Below are 22,224 nucleotides of genomic sequence, written 5' to 3' on the forward strand. Positions count from 1 at the left end.
CAGACTTAAGGCACAGAGCTTTGAGGATGATACACTTGCGTTTCCTTGCTGCCAAAGTCAAGGAAAGAGGATTCCGCCCAGCAGGTGCACATGGGATGCAAAGACACCTGCTCAAGACATTCAAGCAAGAGCCCCAGGAAATCCACAAAGGGAAGGGGTTCTCTCTCTCTCTCTCTCTCTCTCTCTCTCTCTCTCTCTCTCTCTCTCTCTCTCTCTCTCTCTCTCTCTCTCTGCCTTTCTCCAGACCTCGATGACTGTGACCTGCAGGCCAAGCGCAGCTGATCTCACACACATCTCAGGCTTGGCTGTCTGTAGGTTATATATAATTAAAGATGCCAAGTCAGAGGCACTTTTTGTAACTTTCTCTACCCTTCAGCCAAGAGCAGAAAGGCAAATAACAGTGTGTCAGAAGCGACTGTTTAAATGCCCCAAAGCATTCACGGGCAGGTTTCGTACTGTGGCACAGACCATATTAAAACCAGCGCTTTTCAAAAGGGATGCATTAAATTAACAAGCAAACCTTCGCCATTTCTGAAAAAGACAGGTGCTTCGGGTTGGGGAGGCATGTGTGTATATGTGTGTTCAGTGGGTGAATCAAGTCTCGCTCACCAATTCTCAGCATTAAAGTCTAATTACAAAGATGGCAAAGAGGAACACTATCAGCCATAGCCCTCACATTTCTGTTCTTGCTCTGGTTGTGGATGGCTCTCAATCGGATGTGTAGTAGTCTGGGGTTGCAGAGGGTCAAAGACTTGTTACTATTTCTGCAGCATGGTCCCTGTCTCCAGTGTCCTACAACTGCCCAATCAGCATGAAACTTGCACACCATTCCCTGGAAAGTGAAGCACCTTATGGTTTCACTATTCCTAAATGGAACATACAGAGCAACTCCTCCTTGGTGTTCCTCCCAGCTGCCTTCTTCAGAGTGGCTCTAGGAGCCAATCCTCAGTTACCGTCTCACCTCCTTTCACTATGATTGGCTCCTATAAGTGTGAGGAGATTCCTCCCTAGAAGCTAAAAAGCTCCCCTTCTGTTACATACAATAGAACTTCAAGGAAAACAGAAGTTGAGTCAACTTGAAAGAAGTTGAAAGAAGATACAAGAGCACTCCAAATTGGGCAAAGGACACAGGGAGATCGGAAGGATTAAGCCCTTCCATTTCATAAATGAAGTTTTGTTGTCTCAAAACTGAAAGGTGGTATGCATGCGTCCCTTGAGCAGATGGGTTTTCCTGTACCTGATAGGGGCACCTCTGCCTTGTGCCGGCCTCAGCAGAATGGTGATGGTGCTCTCTGACTCTCCCAGAGGGGAGGGCATGTCCCCATAATCGAAGCTAGGAGCTAAAAAGGAAACCAAAAGACAGTTATCAGAAAGGATATAAGCTCAAGCAGGACAATCCTGGGGCTGTTGTGACTTCCAAGCATAGTGATGTTTCTGTGGAAATAGCAAGCCATGTATTGAACCCAGAGAGGTTGTGCATTTACATTGGTTTAAACTGATTTAAGACAGTGCAAGTCCTCCTATAGATGCTCTGGTTGGGAGCAACAGCCATTTGGTTCCTTCTTTACCAGAATTGTCTCCATCACCAGACATCATCATCATCATCATCATTTATTATTATTTATACCCCGTCCATCTGGCTGGGTTCCCCCAGTCACTCTGGGAGGCTCCCAACAGAATATTAAAAACACAATAAAACATCAAACTTAAAAACTTCCCTAAACAGGGCTGCCTTCAGATGTCAGATAGTTGTTTATTTCCTCGACATCTGATGGGAGGGCATTCCACAGGGCAGGCACCACTACTGAGAAGGCCCTCTGCCTGGTTCCCCATAACCTCACTTGTCGCAGGGAGGGGACCACCAAAAGGCCCTCAGAGCTGGACCTCAGTGTCTGGGCTGAATGATGGGGATGGAGATGCTCCTTCAAGCCATCCAGATATATCAGAGTATGATATAAGACAGTGAGGTCTTCCGCCTCCCCCCCCCCATCAACCATGGCAAAGACCACATGTCATTTGGCTCTTCCCTTCTCAAAACTGCCTCCATCGGATGCCGTTCCATCTGGTCCTCCCACCCCTAGTCTCTGGGTACATCAGTTAAGCCCTCTCCAGATGGTACTGCCATGAACAGGAAATACCAGTAGAATGGGGATGGGGGGGCACATCTTTATCCCCACCACCATCATTGCAAGGTACATTAATTTTTTCCTGCTCCTGGGTTCTTGAGCTGAGAACTGCTTCTGAATGTTTGAGAAGTGTGAAAGCCCACAGATGACTTGATTCCAATCTGCACACTAAACTGGAAGGTGCAGATCAGATTAGGCTGAATGGGAATTTGCAAAGATCATATTCCTCAAGAAGTCTAGGTGTAGCTGTTTCCTGCTGCCTAGAACAGCATCTTGACAGAGCAGTTAGGCAGCCTCCTCTCCAAGTCATGAGTGCAATGAATCAGAAAGACAAATCCAATTGGTTCATTTTAAATGACCGGCCTTCACCAAAACTCCCATGGCACTTTTGGGGGGGATGAATTACGAGCGCCAGCAACTGCCTCCTTCCCACGTGGTAAACTGAGCCAGTTATCATTCTTTGATGTGCATTTGAATCAGCTCTTGGATTCCAGATGTGACAGCATTTCAGAGGGAGGCAAAGTTTGAGGGACTGGGGGGTGCTCTTTGGGAGGGGGGAGGGGAATGTGTGTTGTGTGTAGGGCTGCCAAGTCAGAAGCATCCCAGACCCTGAGATGTCAGGGCCCAAATCTGAGCTCTATGGGCAGCCTCTGGTGGTGTCATGGAGGGGAGGTTTCTGGTGATGCCAGAATGTTGTCCCTGGAACCATCACAGTGTGGACCCTGGAGATGGGAGTTAATTGGGAGAGGGGAGGGGGGGAGGCTGACCTCCCTCAAGTGTTTATGTTATCCTTTTCAGCCAGCTCCTGCCAGACTGAAGCCTGCAAGCTGTATGCACAATATTATTAATAATTCTTATCATTATTAAAGGCACTCTTGCCCACCTGAAGATTCAAGCCCTCCACTCGCCACCTGGAGGGGGCCAGGCAAGCCTGGGGACTTCAGATCAGACCTAGATGTCTGGCAGCCCTAGCTGTATGAAACTGAGAAACCTCGGCTCTCTTTTCCTTGACTAGTTCTCTCTTTTTGAATAATGTCCCCGGCTTATGCCAACATAAAACGCTGCACCTCATTTCCATCCACATTGCACACTGATTATTCTGAAAGCCATGGTTATTCCACAATTCTTTTTGCTCTGACAAGAGAAAGGGAAGAAAGGAAGGGGAAGGACATATTAATTGGCTCTGCTTCTGACAGAGCCAGATGAGTGAAAAACAAGGGGAGGGACAACATGCTGTCTGAAAGGAAAAAAATGGAAGGAGAAGCAGTAAGATGAAGTTCTTTGCAGAAATATGAAAGAATGGTGAAGGGTTGAGCAGCTGCTTTGCATGTAGAAGGACCCAGGTTCAATCGCCGGCATCTCCAGGTACAGCTGGGAATGTTCCCTGCCTGAAACCCTGGAGTGTCACCGGAAAAGGAGCTAACAGAATCATTAGTTTGCCGGAAAGTGAAAATGTACCTCTGCAGACCTTGCTTTGTTCAGTGTCGTCCCTTCAGCCAATGCAGCAAAACCTTTCCACAATTCCCTTGCAGAAACCCCCTGCCCCTCACTCTCCCTTTGCTTACAGCCTGCAGGTCCTGATTAATCAGCAGTCACTCAGGTCCACCTCCTGCTGCCTCCTAATTCCTGTGTCCCTATTAAAAAACATCTCAGCCAATTCAGCACTGTTAATAGCTACACCACAGACATTAGCAAACAGCCCTAAGTACTGTATGGCTTGTTAATGAAGCCCAATTAATCCCTTGTTTGTGCCTCTGCAAAGCAGAGTATTTTGTTTCCTCTCTGTAATCTTCCCCTTGGCATATATTATGGGGTGGTGGTGGCAGGGGGTTCTGTTATCTCTGCAGTAGACAATCTACTAAAGAATGCCAGCTTTGCCGCCTCCTCCTGAGAGCCAGCCTGGCCTCCTCTCTGTCTCCCAGAATGCCTGGCTGTATGACTACAGACCCAAACTTCCCTCCCAGCTCTTCAGCCTTGGCACAACTAGGAGCTCATATGGCAAACTGTGGGCATTGATGTGACTAGCTTCACTGCCAAAACTTGAAACAAAGAGAAAAATAAAGGGCAATTGATGGGATCAGGAATAGTCTGCTCATTTGGCAAAAAAGGACTCTGAAATCTGACACTATTTCAAGTTCTGGGATCCCACTGCATCTTCTAACTGGAATGGCATGCTTTTGGGTGCAATCTTTGCTATTTCCAATACAAATGAACTTGCTCCATACCTCCTGGACGAATGCATGGATTAGAATTTGTCCGTTCACTGATTTCCATGCTTCCTTGATGCTCTGATGCAGCACTCAACATCAAAAAAGCATCATTGTCTTTTTCCTGGACATGCCCTCTTTTTCAGGGGTGAAATTTCTGTCCGGGCAGATATTTTAAAATTGGGCAAAATCTGGGGTTTTCACCAAATGACGACGGCACCCTGCCTTCTCCTGTGCAGAGGTTACCCCGCACATAGCCATGGCTCAGTTGGGAACCACAGATGTTGCGAGCAACCTCGCTGCTCCAGCTTCTCTCTCGGGACTGCGTGTGACCTCGCCATCCATCTCAATCAACAGTAGGCAGCCGTGGCACATTTGAATGGAGTTTTGGAGGCGACGAAGGAGGGCGGGCTGTTGGTTGATCACCTGAGGACTAGCAGCCATTGATTACCTTATCCTCCATGAATTTGCCTAATCCTCTTTTATAACCATCCAAGTCGGTGATCATCACTCTATGCTGTGCTGTAGTCACTCTGTACATTGACTGGATCATTTCTAAACACTTTTTAGGCTGCAATCCTAAACTAGGGAGTAAACCACGTTGGATACCATGGAATAGGATTGCAACGCAAAATGCATCGCTGTAGAATTTCAGTGATTTCAACAACTTCACTAGTTCTATCAGTGCAAAGAGATCCAAGATTTTAAGAACTATGGTATTGCTGCTTCCTAATTTTTTTTAAAAAAATGATCAAAACTGAAAGCTAATCTCTTCATCTTCAGGCAATGTTAATCCTATGTCCCAGAGATGCAACATCAATTTATTTGTGGGACAGGTGACTTTCCTCTGACAAGTTTGTGCCAGCAAAAACAATTGCTCTTCCACGGCTCAGTGACTAGAGAACATCTTTTGCATGCAGAAAGCCCCAAATTTAATCTCTGGCATTTCTACTTAAAAAAAAGATGTTGTGTAGCAGCTGATAGGAAAGGGCAGGAAGCCACAAATCCACTTGTCAGCTTGTCAGAGGTGAGTGCATCCAGTCCTCCCGTGAGCAGGGCACCCAGCACTCCACAGATCCATTCCTGTGAAAGGTCATTTTCACTGCAGCTTTTGAGTAGGTAAGAAACAACAACAAGAAATGACTCTCCAAACTTTGGGAAGGATGTGAGGGAAAGGGGACATAGCTTTGATGGGAATGTCCAATGAACTGATGGCAACTGACCAGGAATAAGACCTTAGGAATGAGTCAGTGTGCCTGGCTGTTAACTAGAAGGTTGGTGGTTTGAGTGCCCCCAGGGATGGCTTTGGGCAGAATTCCTGCACTGCAGAAAGGGGTCCCTTGGGGTCCCTTCCAACTCTAGAATTCTCTCTTCTATCAGAGAACAGCTCAGTGGAGATACTGACCCCATGTATGGCAGCTGTGAAAAAGGCGAACTCCATATTAGACTAGAGATCATTAGGAAAGGAACTGGAAATAAAACTGCCAGTGTCCTGATACTGTTGTACAAATCTATGGTACAACCACATTTGGAATAGTTCTTGGTCGAGTTCTTTGGTGCAGTTCTGGTCGCATACTTCAGAGAGGATACTGCAGAGCTGGAAAGGGTTCAGCAAAGCGCAGCCGGAATGATGAGGGTGGAGAGCCTGCTCTGTGAGCACTAGGGACTTCTTAGCTTTGAGAAAAGGTGAGTAAAAGATGACATGAATGAGGCTCACACAAATATGCATGACATGGAGAAAGTGGGTACAGAATTTTTTTTGTCTCCCTTTCCCATAACACTAGAACCTTTGGACATCCGACGAAGCTGGGTATTGGAAGAGACGCAACAGATAAAAGAAAGTCCTCGTTCAGCGATGCAGCGCATAAACTCTGGAACTCCCTCCCACAGGAGGGGCAGTGATGGCCACCAACTTGGATGGCTTTGAAAGTGGGTTGGATAGATTCACAGGGAATGGTGTTAATGACGGCTACTAGTCACAATAGCTATGCACTGCACCTCCAAGGTTAGAGGCAACCATGTACAGTATTTGAGTACCAGTTGCTGGAAACCACAGGAAGGAAGAGTGTTCCTGGGCTCTAGTACTGCTTGCAGGTTTCCCACAGGCATCTGGGTGGCCACTGTGAGAACAGGATGCTGGGCTAGATGGCCCACTGGCCTGATCCAGAAGGCTCTGTTTTTGTTCTTGTGTCCAAGGGCAGAGAGGCTCCAAAACAGAGCACTATATGAAATGTCTAAAATTACAGGGCAAATGAAAACTCCAAAACTAATGTTGTGTTCTGTGTTTGAAGAAGACAAAACCCACGTGAGACCAAAAGAGCTTGTATGTGGTCTGCGGCTAGTCTTGTCATTACACAAAATTGGAAAAGTTCTATACGGTGGTACTGGCCCACAAATTCTTGGTGTACAATAAGCTCTTGACCATTTCAGCGGCATAGCAGCCTGCTGATCAGAGGTGTGTGATCAAATGGCCAGTGAAACCAGAATAAGATATTTGGGCCGGGGAAGGCTTTGTTCCTTACATCAGTGTTTCTCAACCAGTGTGCCTCCAGATGTTTTGGGACTACAACTCCCATCATCCCTAGCTAGCAAGACCAGTGGTCAGGAATGATGGGAGTTGTAGTCCCAAAACATCTGGAGGCACACTGGTTGAGAAACACTGCCTTACACTATGAAAAAGCAAAAAGTGAAACCAACCAAACCTACCTAAAAAGTGCATTTCACTTTGGGGAATAGTATCAGGTAAGATCACAAATAGAAATGATTAAGGTATAGGCTGGTATTTGCATAATACGCAATGTGCACACCAGAGACTCTTGTAAGGAGGGTGGAGGGTGGATTACCATTCACCAATAAGTGGGAAGAATATCCGGGCAACATTGCCCTTTAAAGATCAACCTGAAAACTATATTCACAAGGAATTAGAATACCTTGGACATATCTGACCTTATAAAATCAAAACAGACTATTAACCATTTTTCCATTGTATGTTGACCTGTTTTACACACGTGTGGTTTTCTTAATTGAGAACATCATAAATATAACCATATTCACCTAATACTGGGTTTTGTAATTGTCTCCTTGTGAAGTGTGGGGAGCCTTGATGCAAGTGGCTTAGTAAGTGAGCCAAACTGAGGAAAGAACTCAGCAAGAGTCCCTGGAGAGCCACTGTCAATCAGAGCATACAACACTGGACCACATAGACCAATTGTCCATCTCAGCGTCCTATAATCTGCACACACACACACACACACACACACACAAGCTTATTGCGTTAAAAGCAAACAAAATCAAGTCTTTGTGTCTGTGGCATCAGCATCCATTTGACCTACACAAGATCTATCTCCCTAAATCGTCAACTTCAGTGCAGAAAAAGCACACTCAAGGTCCTGTGCTGTTTAATGAAAAACACAAACCCTCCTCGCTCAGCAATGCCACCTTATCTATTCCACCTCAGACAACATTTCCCACTCATGCAGATAATATCATTTCTCCGAGACTGTTTGTAGCAAGACACAGGGCCGGCAGCATTCAATTTCTCCTTTCCCAGACCACCCCCACTAATAGATCCCATCAAAGCCGCTCCACTGAGTTAGGAAATGTGTTCCAGCGCAAAAAGCCCCCGTAATGTAAACAAGGCAGCTTTTGGACCGCCATGCAAGTAAATTATCCAGCAGGGTTGTAAAATGTAATGCATACTGTTTTTTTTTCCCCATTTGAATTCTAACTGCTGGGTAGCTGGGAAAGGAGGAGGGGGCCTCTGGAGCATGAAGAATCCATTTCAAGGGGAAGCATATTTAAAGGAATCAGAGCAGTGGGGTGTGTGGTTACCCTGATGGTTCAGCTGCACTGAGTTGCCACTCATCCCGATTGCCAAAGAATGGCTGGAGCTGTGACATCTCTCTCTTGCAACACATCCTAGACCAGACTATGCTGTCCTAACACATGTCACAGCTGTGAGGTACAAAGGAAGCATCATCTGGAAAGAGCAAGAGCCTTTCTAGACCAGTGTTTCCCAACCAGTGTGCCTCCAGATGTTTTGGGACTACAACTCGCATCATCCCTAGCTAGCAAGACCAGTGGTCAGGAATGATGGTAGTTGTAGTCCCAAAACATCTGGAGGCACACTGGTTGAGAAACACTGTTCTAGACGATTGTTGCATTTGTGCAACAATTGCTCAGTTGCTAGCCGTTGCTCCAGAGAAACCCCATGTCTTCCCTTCAGAAAGCACTTGTGCAGCAGATGCATTTTATTTTCCTCACTGCAATACCCACGACCCAATGACCTTGCCATGTACAGGAGACATAAGGTAGAGGCTACTTCCTCAGGGGGAGTACCACTAGTACTATATTCAGGGTCCTTCTGGCTGAAAGACACAACCCTTTTACCATCCTCTAAGATGATGGGGAAGAAGAAGAAGAAGAAGAAGAAGAAGAAGAAGAAGAAGAAGAAGAAGAAGAAGAAGAAGAAGAAGAAGAAGAAGAAGAAGAAGGAGGAGGAGGAGGAGGAGGAGGAGGAGGAGGAGGAGGAGGAGGAGGAGGAGGAGGAGGAGGAGGAGGAGGAGGAGGAGGAGGAGGAGTTTGGATTTGATATTCTGCTTTATCACTACCCGAAGGAGTCTCAAAGCTGCTAACATTCTCCTTTCCCTTCCTCCCCCACAACAAACACTCTGTGAGGTGAGTGAGGCTGAGAGACTTCAGAGAAGTGTGACTAGCCCAAGGTCACCCAGCAGCTGCATTTGGAGGAGTGGAGATGCGAACCCGGTTCACCAGATTACGAGTCTACCACTCTTAACTACTACACCACACTAGCAGTACACACACTGTATGTGTGTCTCCCCAGCCTCACAGAAGATCAGCTTCTCCAGGGAGGCAGATCCAATTACACTTCAGACCTTGTCAGTCTACATGAAGTTTCAGTGGCTATAGCTGCCTGCAGAGGCAACATCTCTTGCAGTTGTCTTAGCAGGGGCACATGGAGCTGTCCAAGGTCCTGTATGCTCCCAGCTCCTGACTGAGCACTGTCTGCTTCCCAGGAGAGCCTCAAGCACCCACAGAAAGAAGCAGCACCTCTCCAAATCACAATGGTTTGTTGCCAGGGAAATGCAGTCCTCATCATGGATTGCATCCATTAAAGGTCATGACCCACCCACCACCTGGCTGAGTCGCAAGGGCCTGTGGACCCTGCTGTCTTAGCTGTTCAGGAGGACCCCCACTATAGGCCCTAGCAGTTGTGAGGATGCAGCTGTGTCAGGGCTGAGTTGTAGGCAGTTATCATAGCAAAGAACCAAAGCTGAGAGGCAAGAGTCAATGCCAATGAACAAAGCCAGGAGTCTAATCCAAAGGGCATACTGAAACATGCCACACCTAGGAAAGCCACTCTTATCTAGGCAAAGTCCCAGCCCAAACAGACCCTCCCCAGCCTAGAAGAATTCAACGGTCAATAGGTTTGAGTAGAGACAGTCCACAGCCTAATAATATTTTTCTTCCCATAGAGATGTTCCAAACTACAGTTCTGGAGATGGAGTCGAAGTTTACTAGCAGGAACTCTGGGGTCCCAGCCCAGAAGCTCCCGCTGCAGCAACTAGGACAAAACAGTAAACATGACTACAATAATCCAGAGGTTCAAAACCACCTCCACCCCTGCACTGCAATGCGGGGATGCATTTATTTAACTCCAGGTCCCTGATCAGAGTAAGTGTGACCATCATACAAAGTGGGAAGGCGAAACTGGGTTTGCTTTCATTACTTGTGAATGTTTTAAGCTGCACTGTAACAAGAAGCCAGCTTTGAGTCTGGAAAGCTTTCTGAGAGCACTACTTGGAGGCATTTCACTGGTTTAAATTCAGCAGCAGTCAGTGTTGGAGCACAAAATGTTAGCATTCAGTGGCTGTTGGAGAGCCAGTAATCACAGAATGGTGGAGCTGGGTGAGACCACAAGGGACCCCAATCCCCTGCAAAAGGAGGATTTCTAGGACTCGGATTGCAGGATGTTTTTGCATACCAAGTCTACTGCCTCTTGCTTCTTGCATACCAAGTAATGTATGTGTGATACAGGCTATGGTGAGAAAATCCTGGCTCTCGGCACAGTTCTCAGTAGGCTGCCAGGCATCAGACCAATGCCCCTTGGCAACTAACTAGCTGTACTCCTCTGAAGATTTCATGGTTGGGCCAATAAGCAAAGAGGCTTTGAAGACTGAGCCATACTCTCTCTGTGTATGCACTTCTAAGTAACAAAATGTGTATAACAACTTCATACGCCTTTTCTTTGGTGTGATGAAAATGTTCTTTGGTTGCACAGTTGTGGTCAGCAACACCACCAAGGTGTCCACGTTCTACCAATGTCTGCAATCTCCTTGGGCCAAAACCAAAGGAAATCCACGTAGCATAATTTTGTACTCCCACTTTGGCACTGACTGATTTTGTTTGAAAGCCTGCTTGGAACCATCGATGGGGCTTTCCCAGAAAATGTTGGATCAGAATTTTTTTCCAGAAAATAACCCTATGGAAATTAACCTAATTTGCATTGAGAAATTTTCAGTTAGCACTGGGAAATTTTCTGATGCCCTGGAGAACGTGCTAATTTAGCATGTTTAATTTAGCATTGCTTGCAGTTGATAAATAAAGCTCAGAACTTAGAAACTGCTAAGCTGGCCTCAAACTGTATTTGCAATTCGCTTGCAATTGTGGTGCCTAATGACCTGAAGAAATGGGAGAATTTTCCGCAGAAAAATAAAGTGCTGGAAGTGTTTTACTCAGAAAGTTTTCCATGCCACAAACCTCCACCTGTTTGCCCTGGAGACTGGTGTGAACAGGATCTTCTGATCACATAAGAGCTTGGTTCTCGACAACTGATTTAGTGAGAAAGAGAGAAATTTTAAAAAACCCAATTTTTGCCTGAGGTGGAGGAGCAAATGGCATATATACACCAGTGGCGGAGCTTCATGCTCCAGCACCGGGGGGCGGAGAGCAGGCGGGGTGGGGCTGGCGCGTGTCCTGGGGGCGGGGCACGCTGCCTTTGGGGGGTGACGCCCAGCCTGGTCAGGGGGGCAGCTGCAATAGCACCCCAGTGTTGCGCTGCCGGGGCTGGTGCGCTCCCCCCGCACTCCTCTTCTTCCGCCAGTGATATACACCACAATGCCATTCTTCCACCACACTGCTGTGGGCTCTCAGCTGGCCAGGTGCCACAGCACCAAGGAGAAAAGGCCGGGGGGGTACCACCATGGCTGCAACTAGCTGGGCAGAGTGGCCCCTGAAGCACCTAATTCCCACAATGCTTTCCCCAAGTCCCATGAGAATGCCAAGCCTGTTGTGACGTTTTGCAAGACTTGGCCACTTCTTACAAGACTCAAACAAGGACTATATAAGGCAGGTCCCCCCAAACTAAGGCCCAGGGGCCAGATGCGGCCCAATCACCTTCTAAATCCAGACCACGGACAGTCCGGGAATCAGCATGTTTTTACATGAGTAGAATGTGTCCTTATATTTAAAATGCATCTCTGGGTTATTTGTGGGGCATAGGAATTCGTTCATATATATTTTTTTACAATATAGTCCGGCCCCGCACAAGATCTGAGGGACAGTGGACCGGCCCCCTGCTGAAAAAGTTTGCTGACCCCTGATAAAAGGTTTGCTTGGCCTGAATCTTTGGTAGGCTGTAGGAATACTGCTTGCTTTTCTTATTCCATGAGCCCAATTCTAAATTTAGAACACACTGGACTTCTGACCCCATAACTGGGAGCAAGACAGAGAACATATGCTTTTGCACTCCCCCTGTAACCCTGCATAAGCTCACCATAGGAAACTCTTCATATATATCTGACAGTGGCAGCAAACAACAACAACCACCACCAATCTCACTGCAGACCTTTACATATGACTTTCCTCACGTCCACTTGTAACTCCAACAGCAGCATACCAGTTACCAGGGAACTTGGGAAATGTAATGTTCCCGGGGCACCTTAGTCCACAAAGGATGTTTCTGTTGCTAACTAAGTAATTACAAGCTTCAGCAAGATCACAATTTAGGACTGCAATGCCAAAGCTGTGAGATGGGAGTGAGGGCAGGGAATATCCTGCTGGAATTGCTGCAAAGGGAACAATTAAAATAAGGCCATGTCAACTACAAAAGAAGAAAGAAAAGCAGTGTGCAGAAAAGATAGGGGAAATCTGGAGGAGAAGCAGGGGTAGGGTGGGGGAAGAGAGTGAACAAAAAAGCTAGAATTGTTAATGCAATCCCTTTGCATAAGCAGCTGGCGTGAAGCCTTACAACGGTGCCATGATCACATATGGGCATGCTTGTCAGCAGAAAGCCAACTCATCACATGCATCATTTTTTCTAAGAAAAGAAAAGAAAGGAAAGGAAAAAGAAAGAATGAAAGAAAGAAAGAAAGTAAGAGGGGGGAAAGAATGAATTCCACTGGCTTGTCAGATGTCACTACATCCAAACCACATCCCATCAATTTGCAATGGAAGACACCCAAAGAACCCCAGGACAAGTTGTAACTTTGAACAAAGCCTAGATGGAAAAAAAAGAAGAAGAACAGCCTTTTCCCTCTTCTTGCCACCAACCTGAGATGTTAGTGGTGATCTCGGTCAGAGCCGTTTGGCCAAATCCCTTGCCGGTCCGTGCCCGCACTGAGAAGAGGTAGGTTGTCCCGGGATGCAGGTTGGAGAAAACATGGTAAGTTTCATTTCGGAGCTTGGAGACGGTACGCCGTGGGCCAGGGACATTGACTGCTGGGTCAGAGGATTCAATGCTCTGGTAGCTGATCTAGGAGAAATGGATATACTTTAAGACAATGTCAGTATCAGAATATAGAAACAAATCTGGTGAAGAATTGTTGTTGTTGCAATTATTACCTGCCCTTCATAATAATAATAATAATAATAATAATAATAATAATAATAATAATTTATTATTTATACCCCGCCCATCTGGCCGGGTTCCCCCAGCCACTCTGGGCGGTTTCCAACAAAACAGAAATTCTAAAATACAGAAATCCATCAAACATTAAAATACAGAAATCCATCAAACATTAAAAGCTTCCCTAAACAGGGCTGCCTTGAGATGCCTTCTAAAGGTCTGGTAATTGTTGTTCTCTTTGACCTCTAGTGGGAGGGCATTCCACAGGGTGGGTGCCACTGCCAAGAAGGCCCTCTGCCTGGTTCCCTGTAACTTGGCTTCTCGTAGTGAGGGAACCGCCAGAAGGCCCTCGGAGCTGGACCTCAGTGTCCGGGCAGAACGATGGGGGTGGAGACGCTCCTTCAGGTATACCGGACCGAGGCCGTTTAGGGCTTTAAAGGTCAACACGAACACTTTGAATTGTGCTCGGAAACGTACTGGGAGCCAATGTAGGTCTTTCAGGACCGGTGTTATGTGGTCTCGGCGGCCGCTCCCAGTCACCAGTCTAGCGGCCGCATTCTGGATTAGTTGTAGTTTCCGGGTCACCTTCAAAGGTAGCCCCACGTAGAGCGCATTGCAGTAGTCCAAGCGAGAGATAACTAGAGCATGCACCACTCTGGAGAGACAGTCAGTGGGCAGGTAGGGACTCAGCCTGCGTACCAGATGGAGCTGATAAACAGCTGCCCTGGACACACAGTTGACCTGTGCCTCCATGGACAGCTGTGAGTCTAAAATGACTCCCAGGCTGCGCACCTGGTCTTTCAGGGGCACAGTTACCCCATTCAGGACCAGGGAGTCCTCCACACCCGCCCGCCTCCTGTCCCCCACAAACAGTACTTCTGTCTTGTCAGGATTCAATCTCAATCTGTTAGCCGCCATCCATCCTCCAACCGCCTCCAAGCACTCACACAGGACCTTCACCGCCTTCACTGGTTCTGATTTAAAAGAGAGGTAGAGCTGGGTATCATCAGCATACTGATGGACACCCAGCCCAAACCCCCTGATTATCTCTCCCAGCGGCTGCATATAGATGTTAAAAAGCATGGGGGAGAGGACAGAACCCTGAGGCACCCCACAAGTGAGAGCCCAGGGGTCTGAACACTCATCCCCCACCACCACTTTCTGAACACGGCCCAGGAGGAAGGAGCGGAACCACTGCATGACAGTGCCCCCAGCTCCCAAACCCTCTAAACGATCCAGAAGGATGTTATGGTCGATGGTGTCAAAAGCCGCTGAGAGATCCAGCAGAACAAGGAAACAGCTCTTACCTTTGTCCCTAGCCCGCCAGAGATCATCGACCAGTGCGACCAAGGCAGTTTCAGTCCCATGATGAGGCCTGAATCCTGACTGGAAGGGATCCAAATGGTCCGCTTCTTCCAGGCGTGCCTGAAGTTGTTCAGCAACCACTCGCTCAATCACCTTGCCCAAGAATGGAAGATTGGAGACTGGGCGATAGTTGGCCATATTGGCCGGATCTAAAGATGGTTTTTTAAGAAGTGGTTTAATAACCGCCTCTTTCAGCGGGTCTGAGAGAAGCATTTACCAACCCGCGAAGCCCATCGCCCAGCCCTTCCTGGCTAGCTTTTATAAGCCAGGATGGGCAAGGATCAAGGAGACAGGTGGTTGGTTTCACTCGTCGAAGCAGCCTGTCCACATCCTCGGAGGTAACAGATTGAAATTGATCCCACAAAACTTGACTAGACAGGACTCTAGCACTCCCCCGCCCCGGCCCTGCTCCCACGGTGGAGTCTACCTCTTCCCGAATCTGAGCGACTTTATCTGCAAAAAAACTTTGCAAAATCATTGCAGGAGATCATGTGGCCCGTACTGGGCCCGGATGGAGCAGGTGGTTCCGCTAAATTGTGAACCACCTGGAAGAGTCTCCTGCTGCTGTTTTCTGCAGATGCGATGGAGACGGCGAAGAAGGTCCTCTTCGCCGTCGCCATTGCCACTTGGTAGGCTCGAAGTTGAGCTCTAGCCCGTGTCCGGTCTGATTCAAAATGAGTTTTCCGCCACCGGTGCTCTAGCCGTCTCAACGACTGTTTCATCGCCCTCAGCGCCGGGGAAAACCACGGGGCTGTCCGGGCTCCATGCAATCTGAGAGGGCGCTTCGGAGCCAGACAGTCAATAGCGCTGGTTAACTCCGCATTCCAGCGGGCCACCAGGGAATCAGCTGAAAGGCCATCGACATGGGATAAAACATCCCCTACCACTCTCTGGAAGCCAATTGGATCCATTAAGTAGTGGGGGCGGACCATCCAAATCGGTCCCACCTCCCTGCAGAGGGGAAGGGTTGCGGAGAAGTCCAGTTGCACCAGAAAGTGATCTGACCATGGCACTTCTTTTGTTTCGCTTTTACTTAATGTCAGATCACCAACATCCATAGAGGTAAACACCAAGTCCAAGGCATGTCCGCGGCTATGAGTTGGGCCAGACTTATTCAGGGACAGCCCCATGGTGGCCATGCTTTCCACGAAGTCCCGAGCGGCTCCTTGTAAGGTCGTGTCGGCATGGATGTTAAAATCCCCTAAGACAACCAAGCTAGGTGTCTCCAGGAGCACATCCGACACGACCTGAAGCAGCTCGGGCAGGGAATCCTTGGTGCAGCGGGGAGGTCGGTACACCAAAAGGAATCCTGTACTGCCCCTATTGCCCAACTTTCAGAACATGCACTCAGAAAACTCCGTCTTACCAATAGGACGCCTGGTGCAAACTAATGACTTCCTAAAAATCACTGCAACCCCCCCTCCCCGCCCAGATGGCCTGGGTTGCTGTGCATAAGAGAAACCTGGTGGACAAGCAGCGCCAAGAACGGGCCCATCGGCTTCATCCAACCAGGTCTCTGTCACACATGCCAGGTCAAATCCTCCATCCACAATCAGGTCGTGAATGGCAGTGGTCTTATTCATCATCGACCTGGCATTGCACAGCAGCACCTTCAGGTCATGTGGGTATCCCTTGCTGATTCCAATATCCGTCCGGTCAGGACCAGACCCGGAGGTTCTTCAGATATGAAAGCATGCACACGAAAGCTCATACCAATGACAAACTTAGTTGGTCTCTAAGGAGCTGCTGGAATGAATTTTTTTACTTTGTTTCGACTACGTCAGACCAACACGGCCACCTACCTGTAACACACACACACACACACACACACACACACACACACACACACACACACTATTTGCATGGTATAGAGGAGGAGCCAATCAATTGTGACCTCCTGCCTGGAGTCTCAAGTGGTACGTTCAGAAACAAAATTTATCACCACGGTGAGAATGGGGCCAGCCTGAAAACTTTTAGAAAGGGGAATGAAAAGCTGCTTGAATTCTGCATTCTAAACAATGGGGTTTGGAAGGAACTATAAAGTTGTCCTTAATCTCCGAAACTGTAAAACATGTCTCTGGAATTACAATGGAGCCTGTGTCAATTCTCCGGGAGGCAGCATTCAGCCCAAGGCAGGGCAGTCAGAGCAGCACAGAGATAAGAATCAGCTTTCTTCACGCCGCTGTTTCTGCGCTCTAATAATTTTTGTTGATGCCAGAGAGGGCAGAAAAGCAGGAAAAAAAGAGATAAGAGAGGGCTTTTTTTGCCTGGCTGCATTTGGGAGGGAATGTGAAAGAATCCCCCCCCCAAAAGCCCACCACACAGCTAGCCTCATTCAAGAAACTATCAAAAGACAATGTATCCCTTTTCTCTCTGCTTTGAATGGCTTGCTGAGAAAAAAAAGCAACCTCTATCCATTGCTTAAGCCTAGCCTGACATGCAAAGGCCCATCACCAGGTGTGCTGTTGCCTGAGATGTCTGCCCTGGCATGACAGCTTGCAGAATTTCTGGAGCTCAGCATCCATGTCATGCTCTGCAATTCAAGCTTATTGTCAACTGGCTCCACACCAACACCCAACCCTATACACAATTGAGGTGGTTGGGGAAGCTGCTTCCCCCAAGTAATTCTGGGGACTGTAGTTTGTTAAGTGTCCCGAGAGCTGTTAGGGGAATTTTAACAAACTACAGCTCCCATAATTATTTTGGGAAGCCATGACAGTTAAGGAGGTATAAGAGTCATGACTATGGTGATGAAATTAAATTTGTATACCGCCCTTCATTCATAGATCTCAAGGAGGTTCACAAAATAAAATTTACAATATAAAAAGCACACAATTCATAATAAAACAAGAACAACAACAAACTAATAATGGATGTGGTAGGTGTGACCTTCCTATACTCTACTGCACTGGTTTCCAGTCTATTTCCAGACTCAGATCAAACTACTGGGAATAAACTAGACAGACTTAAGCAGTTTGGCATTAGGTTACCTGACGGATTGCCTAATCTCACACAAATACCTACATGGTGATCTTTTGAGACCACCACCCACCCACCAAATGACATCTGGCAGGTGGCAGGTGGATCCCAAAGAGAGGGTCTTTTCAGTGGTGGCACCCTGGTTATGGAATGCCTTCCCAGCTCTCCTACCATCCACTTTGGGATCTTTCTGGCACCAGGTAAAAACACTGAGTTGTTTCCAACTAAGTTCTGTGCAGAGTAGAGCCATTAAAATTAAGTCACCCATGTTAGCAATGCCCATGAATTTCAAGGGGTCTACTCTGAATAGGACTAACACTGATTACTAATCCCACCCACCCCCTCCTGTCCCCAGCTTTTCAGGAAGTGTTTTTGAGTTCCAAAGATCTCTTAACCAGCCGTGATCCCCATCTTGCTGGTTTTCTTGTGGTTTTAGATTGTTCTGGTTTTCTTCTGCCCTAGATTTAAGGTCTCGTTCTATTTTATATATTTTAAGCTTTATTGCAAACCCCCCTGAGAATGTTGGTTTTGTGGTGATGTGGAAATGTAACAAACAAACAAACAGGCACTTCTTTAAAAAACCTGCAGAAAAGCACAATCTTAAAAGAGGCAGCCTCCCTTCTGTTTCACACAGGAGAGAATCCTTCTTCCACAAGATGATGCCTGCTGTGACACAGGAGTGCATAATCTAAAGTTTGCCTATTGCTTCTGTGAGGGACAGGGGATATCGCGAAGTCCCTCCCCTCCTGAGTTCCAGCCCATCCCCGAGCGCAGGGGAAAGCAGGGAGAGCTCCGTCTCAAGTGGGGAAGCAGGAAGTGGGGTCCGAGGCTCAGGCAGGGTAGCGGAGCCATCGTCCCAGGTGGGACAGGAAGAGGGAAGAAAGGGGGGCAGACCTATTCCCCCAACTCCGGAATTGCGCCGAAAACGTAGGGGGAAGAGGCTGGGTCTCCCCAAGTTATTATGTTGGAGAAAAACGCGCCAAACGCCACTCGGAGGTTCTGATTCTAGCGGATAAGATGTGTCTCTGTAAATAGCACTGCCTTCAGCACTGTAAATACGCAGCACCAATAAAAAGATAAAATGCAGAGCAGTGTAGAGTCGTTACTCTGAAGTAGCCCACTCCGGCCACTGTGACAGCTTCAAAAAAATATTGTTTTTCTTCATATGGCTGTTTCATTGATAACTTAATGGAGTAAATATCATGCAGTTAATAGGTAAAAAGTACAGTGGTACCTCGGTTTAAGTACACAATTGGTTCCGGAAGTCTGTACTTAACCTGAAGCGAACTTTCCCATTGAAAGTAATGGAAAGCGGATTAATCCATTCCAGACGGGTCCGCGGAGTACTTAAACTGAAAGTACTGAAGCGTACTTAAACTGAGGTATGACTGTAAAGGTAAAAGACCCCTGGAAGGTTAAGTCCAGTTGAATTTGACTATGGGGTGCGGCACTCATCTCTGCTTTTCAGGCCCAGGGAGCTGATGTTTGTCCACAGACAGCTTTCTAGGTCATGTGACTAAACTGCTTCTGGCGCAATGGGACGCCTTGCACTGGTATGCTTTCGAATTGCTAGGTTAGCAGATGCTGGGACAGAGCAACGGGAGCTCACCCTGTCACATGGATTCAAACCGCATACCTTCCGAACAGCAAGCCCAAGAGGCTCAGTGGTGTCCCGATCGTAAATATCATGTAGCTAATGCACTTGGCTTGACTACTGCAACATGGGCACTTGGGGCTGCCCTGGAAAACTGCCTGGAACTGTAAAATGATGCAAAACACTGCCACCCATAATATGGCCAACTGATCATATTACAGTCATACTTCGGTTTAAGTACGTCTCGGTTTGAGTACTTTCAGTTTATGTACTCCGTGGACCCATCTGGAATGGATTAATCCACTTTCCATTACTTTCAATGGGAAAGTTTGCTTCAGGTTAAGTATGCTTCAGGTTAAGTACAGAATTCCAGAACCAATTACACACATACTTCGGGTTAAGTACGCTTCAGGTTGAGTAATCTGCGGACCCGTCTGGAACGGATTAATCCACTTTCCATTATTTTCAATGGGAAAGTTCGCTTCAGGTTAAGTACGCTTCAGGTTAAGTACAGACTTTCGGAACCAATTGTGTACTTAAACCGAGGTACCACTGTACTCCAGTGTTGTCTGATGTCCACAGGCTGCATATTGTTTCTACGCTCAAATCAAGGTGCTGCTTCCTACCCATACAGCCATAAATGCTTGGGGACCTAGATACCCAAAGGGCCATGAGATATATTGAAAGGTCACACTCCACCATGCATAGAACTTCTTGCATTCTGATCGACAGCTGAGGTCCTGTTTGGGTGCTCACTTTGGCTGAAGATTGGAGGATATCCATCAGGTGGAGGAATTTCTCAGTGCACAGACTGTGCACCTTCAGAAACCAAATAATGAGTTGACTCTGCAATAAGCATTCAGATTCTACTGAAATTCTTTTTTGCTGTTGAATTTTGCTTCAGCAAGCATATCTGTTTCCATTTGATTTTTTTTTAGCTGCTGCTTATCTCCAGCTGCTGTGGATTCGGTGGATCTGTTGCCAGTTCAGCATTGGGTTTTTTTGTTTTTCTTTTTTTTGTTTAACTATTCTTGCATTTGACGTGTTCCTGTTTCTGTGCTTCGTATGGCAGTGACTTTTGTGTTTATTCAGAAAGATAAAGCAGGATGTAACAGCAAATACATGAAATAAATGAGATCTCTTTAATGCTGGTAAAAAGTCAAGGAATCCCCAAAGGGTCTTTACAACATACCTCGTACTGTGTGATGAGGCCATTGGGCTCCACTGGTTCCTCCCATTTCAGAAAAATCATGTCCTCCAAGGGGGTGAATGTGAGGGACTCCGAAGCAATGCCTCCGGGGACTGGAACAAGGAAGGGTTTTGGGAAGAAAAGGGGGGGGTGTCAAAATACAGTCTTGTTAAGACAGCTTATCTTACAGCTCCTTAACTACAACAAGGGAATATCATGAACACAAACATTTCCCCAAACCGGCAATGTTTAAAGTTGCTCCCCACAGATGTACTGTTTTCACAGCCTAACAACTATATCAAGGAATATCATGGGGCACAACTGCACCCCCCAAATGGGCAATGTTCCATTCCAAGTTCCATCCCAACGCTCTGTTAAGCTTTCCATATGTTGGGCATTATATATTAATGAGGCAGTATTTAAATACACAGCCCCCAGTCCACCCAAGCATACATGCACACCATCTGTTTGCTGAGACTGCATTTTCCTGGGAGGAATACACCATGGATCTTCCCCAGCATTGGCATCCAGCAGTCAGAACACCAAAAGGAGTCAAGGAATGATGGCAAGATTCCACAAGCACAAAGTGTGCTTAAGGACCTAAGAAGAGCCCTTCTGGAACAGGTCAGAGACTCATCTAGTCCAGCATCCTGTTCTCACATTGGTCAACTGGTCTTTGACAGTGAAGGTAGAACATAACCATTGTGTCTACTGGGAGATGATAGGCGTATCCTCCAATAACTTGTCTTGCATGCAGAATTTGACATTCTTTGAAATGGTTGTTGCAACATCCCGTGGCAAAGATAGGACCCAGAAGCAACATGACTCTGAAACCTCATGTGAGCAGGAGAGAGGACTCTACAGAGACACTTGAGATTCTACTATCCATAAGCATTCAACCATGTTTCCAACACACACACACTGTCTTCCAAGTGCAACAGACAGGTTCTCTCTTTGCCCCTGGAATTTATTGACTCAATAACCTTGCCAAGTAGTTTAGGCTGAGAAATGGTCACCTCAAAGTCACCCAGTGAGCTGTGGAGTTGAGCAGGCATTTGAACCCAGGTCTCGCCACTCCTAGTCCGACACTAACCCAGGATAGCCAACACGGTGTCCTCCATACATTGTAGGACTACAAGCCCCATCAACCCCAGCTATCACACCCAGTGGCCAGGGCTGATTGGAGTTGTAATCCAACATTTGAAGGTCACCACATTGGCTAGCACTGCTCTACCCACTACATCACACAGGCTGTGGGAAAGTCATCTTGATCCAAGGAATGAAACTTCCCTGTCAACTTAGGTTGCGAACATAAATTTCAGCAGCCAGAGGAGGGAGAAACCACACCATTACCGGACTGTGTTTGCATAATCCAGAGCACTCTGAGTTGATCACTGCAGACTGAGCCCTCAATCCTCCACAAATTAGCACTCAGGCAAATACATGCCTGGTGAATCGGCAGGCGACTCTCGCTCATGTTTATTTTATGGGGACGGCTTAATTGCCTTTTGCTGAGCCAAGGCAGTCAACCCACTAACTAAAGGGAAGACAGGAGAGGATGAGGAGAGATGAGAAGGAAGAGGCATATCTGAGCAGTGTCAGGAAGAGTCTGATGCACACAACCCCCAGTTGGATCCCAGCGCTCAGTTTTGTCCTCCTACACCAATTAGGTCAGACAGTGAGCTGCAGAGCTCTGTGAGAGAGCATCTGCCTTGAATGTTCAATTCCTGGCATCTCTGCATAAGGCTGGGAGTGTCCCCTGCCAGTCAGTGTAGGCAATACTGAGCTAGACTATGGACACATTTACTGATTTGGCAGGAGGAAGCTTCCTAGCATGATCTAGACTGGGAATGAGGGACCTGCACTGCCACCCAGATGTTTTGGGAGTCTAGTTTCCA

The 22,224-nt window shown here is 47.2% G+C and overlaps 1 protein-coding gene across 5 annotated transcripts in view; it reads right to left on the bottom strand.

Annotated features, from left to right (window-relative positions):
• PTPRU (protein tyrosine phosphatase receptor type U) overlaps positions 1-22,224 on the bottom strand; it is a 359,555-nt gene that overhangs the window by 114,439 nt on the left and 222,892 nt on the right. For all 5 annotated transcript variants that reach the window (XM_035119522.2, XM_035119521.2, XM_060275729.1 and 2 more), the window contains 3 exons: positions 20,330-20,439; positions 12,905-13,106; positions 1,238-1,340 (listed from right to left, as the gene is read on the bottom strand). In XM_035119522.2, the coding sequence (XP_034975413.2) occupies positions 1,238-1,340; positions 12,905-13,106; positions 20,330-20,439 (415 nt within the window). The remainder of the gene's footprint in view (positions 1-1,237; positions 1,341-12,904; positions 13,107-20,329; positions 20,440-22,224) is intronic.

The sequence above is a fragment of the Zootoca vivipara genome, chromosome 6 (assembly GCF_963506605.1).
Source record: "Zootoca vivipara chromosome 6, rZooViv1.1, whole genome shotgun sequence".
NCBI classification, from domain to species: domain Eukaryota; kingdom Metazoa; phylum Chordata; class Lepidosauria; order Squamata; family Lacertidae; genus Zootoca; species Zootoca vivipara.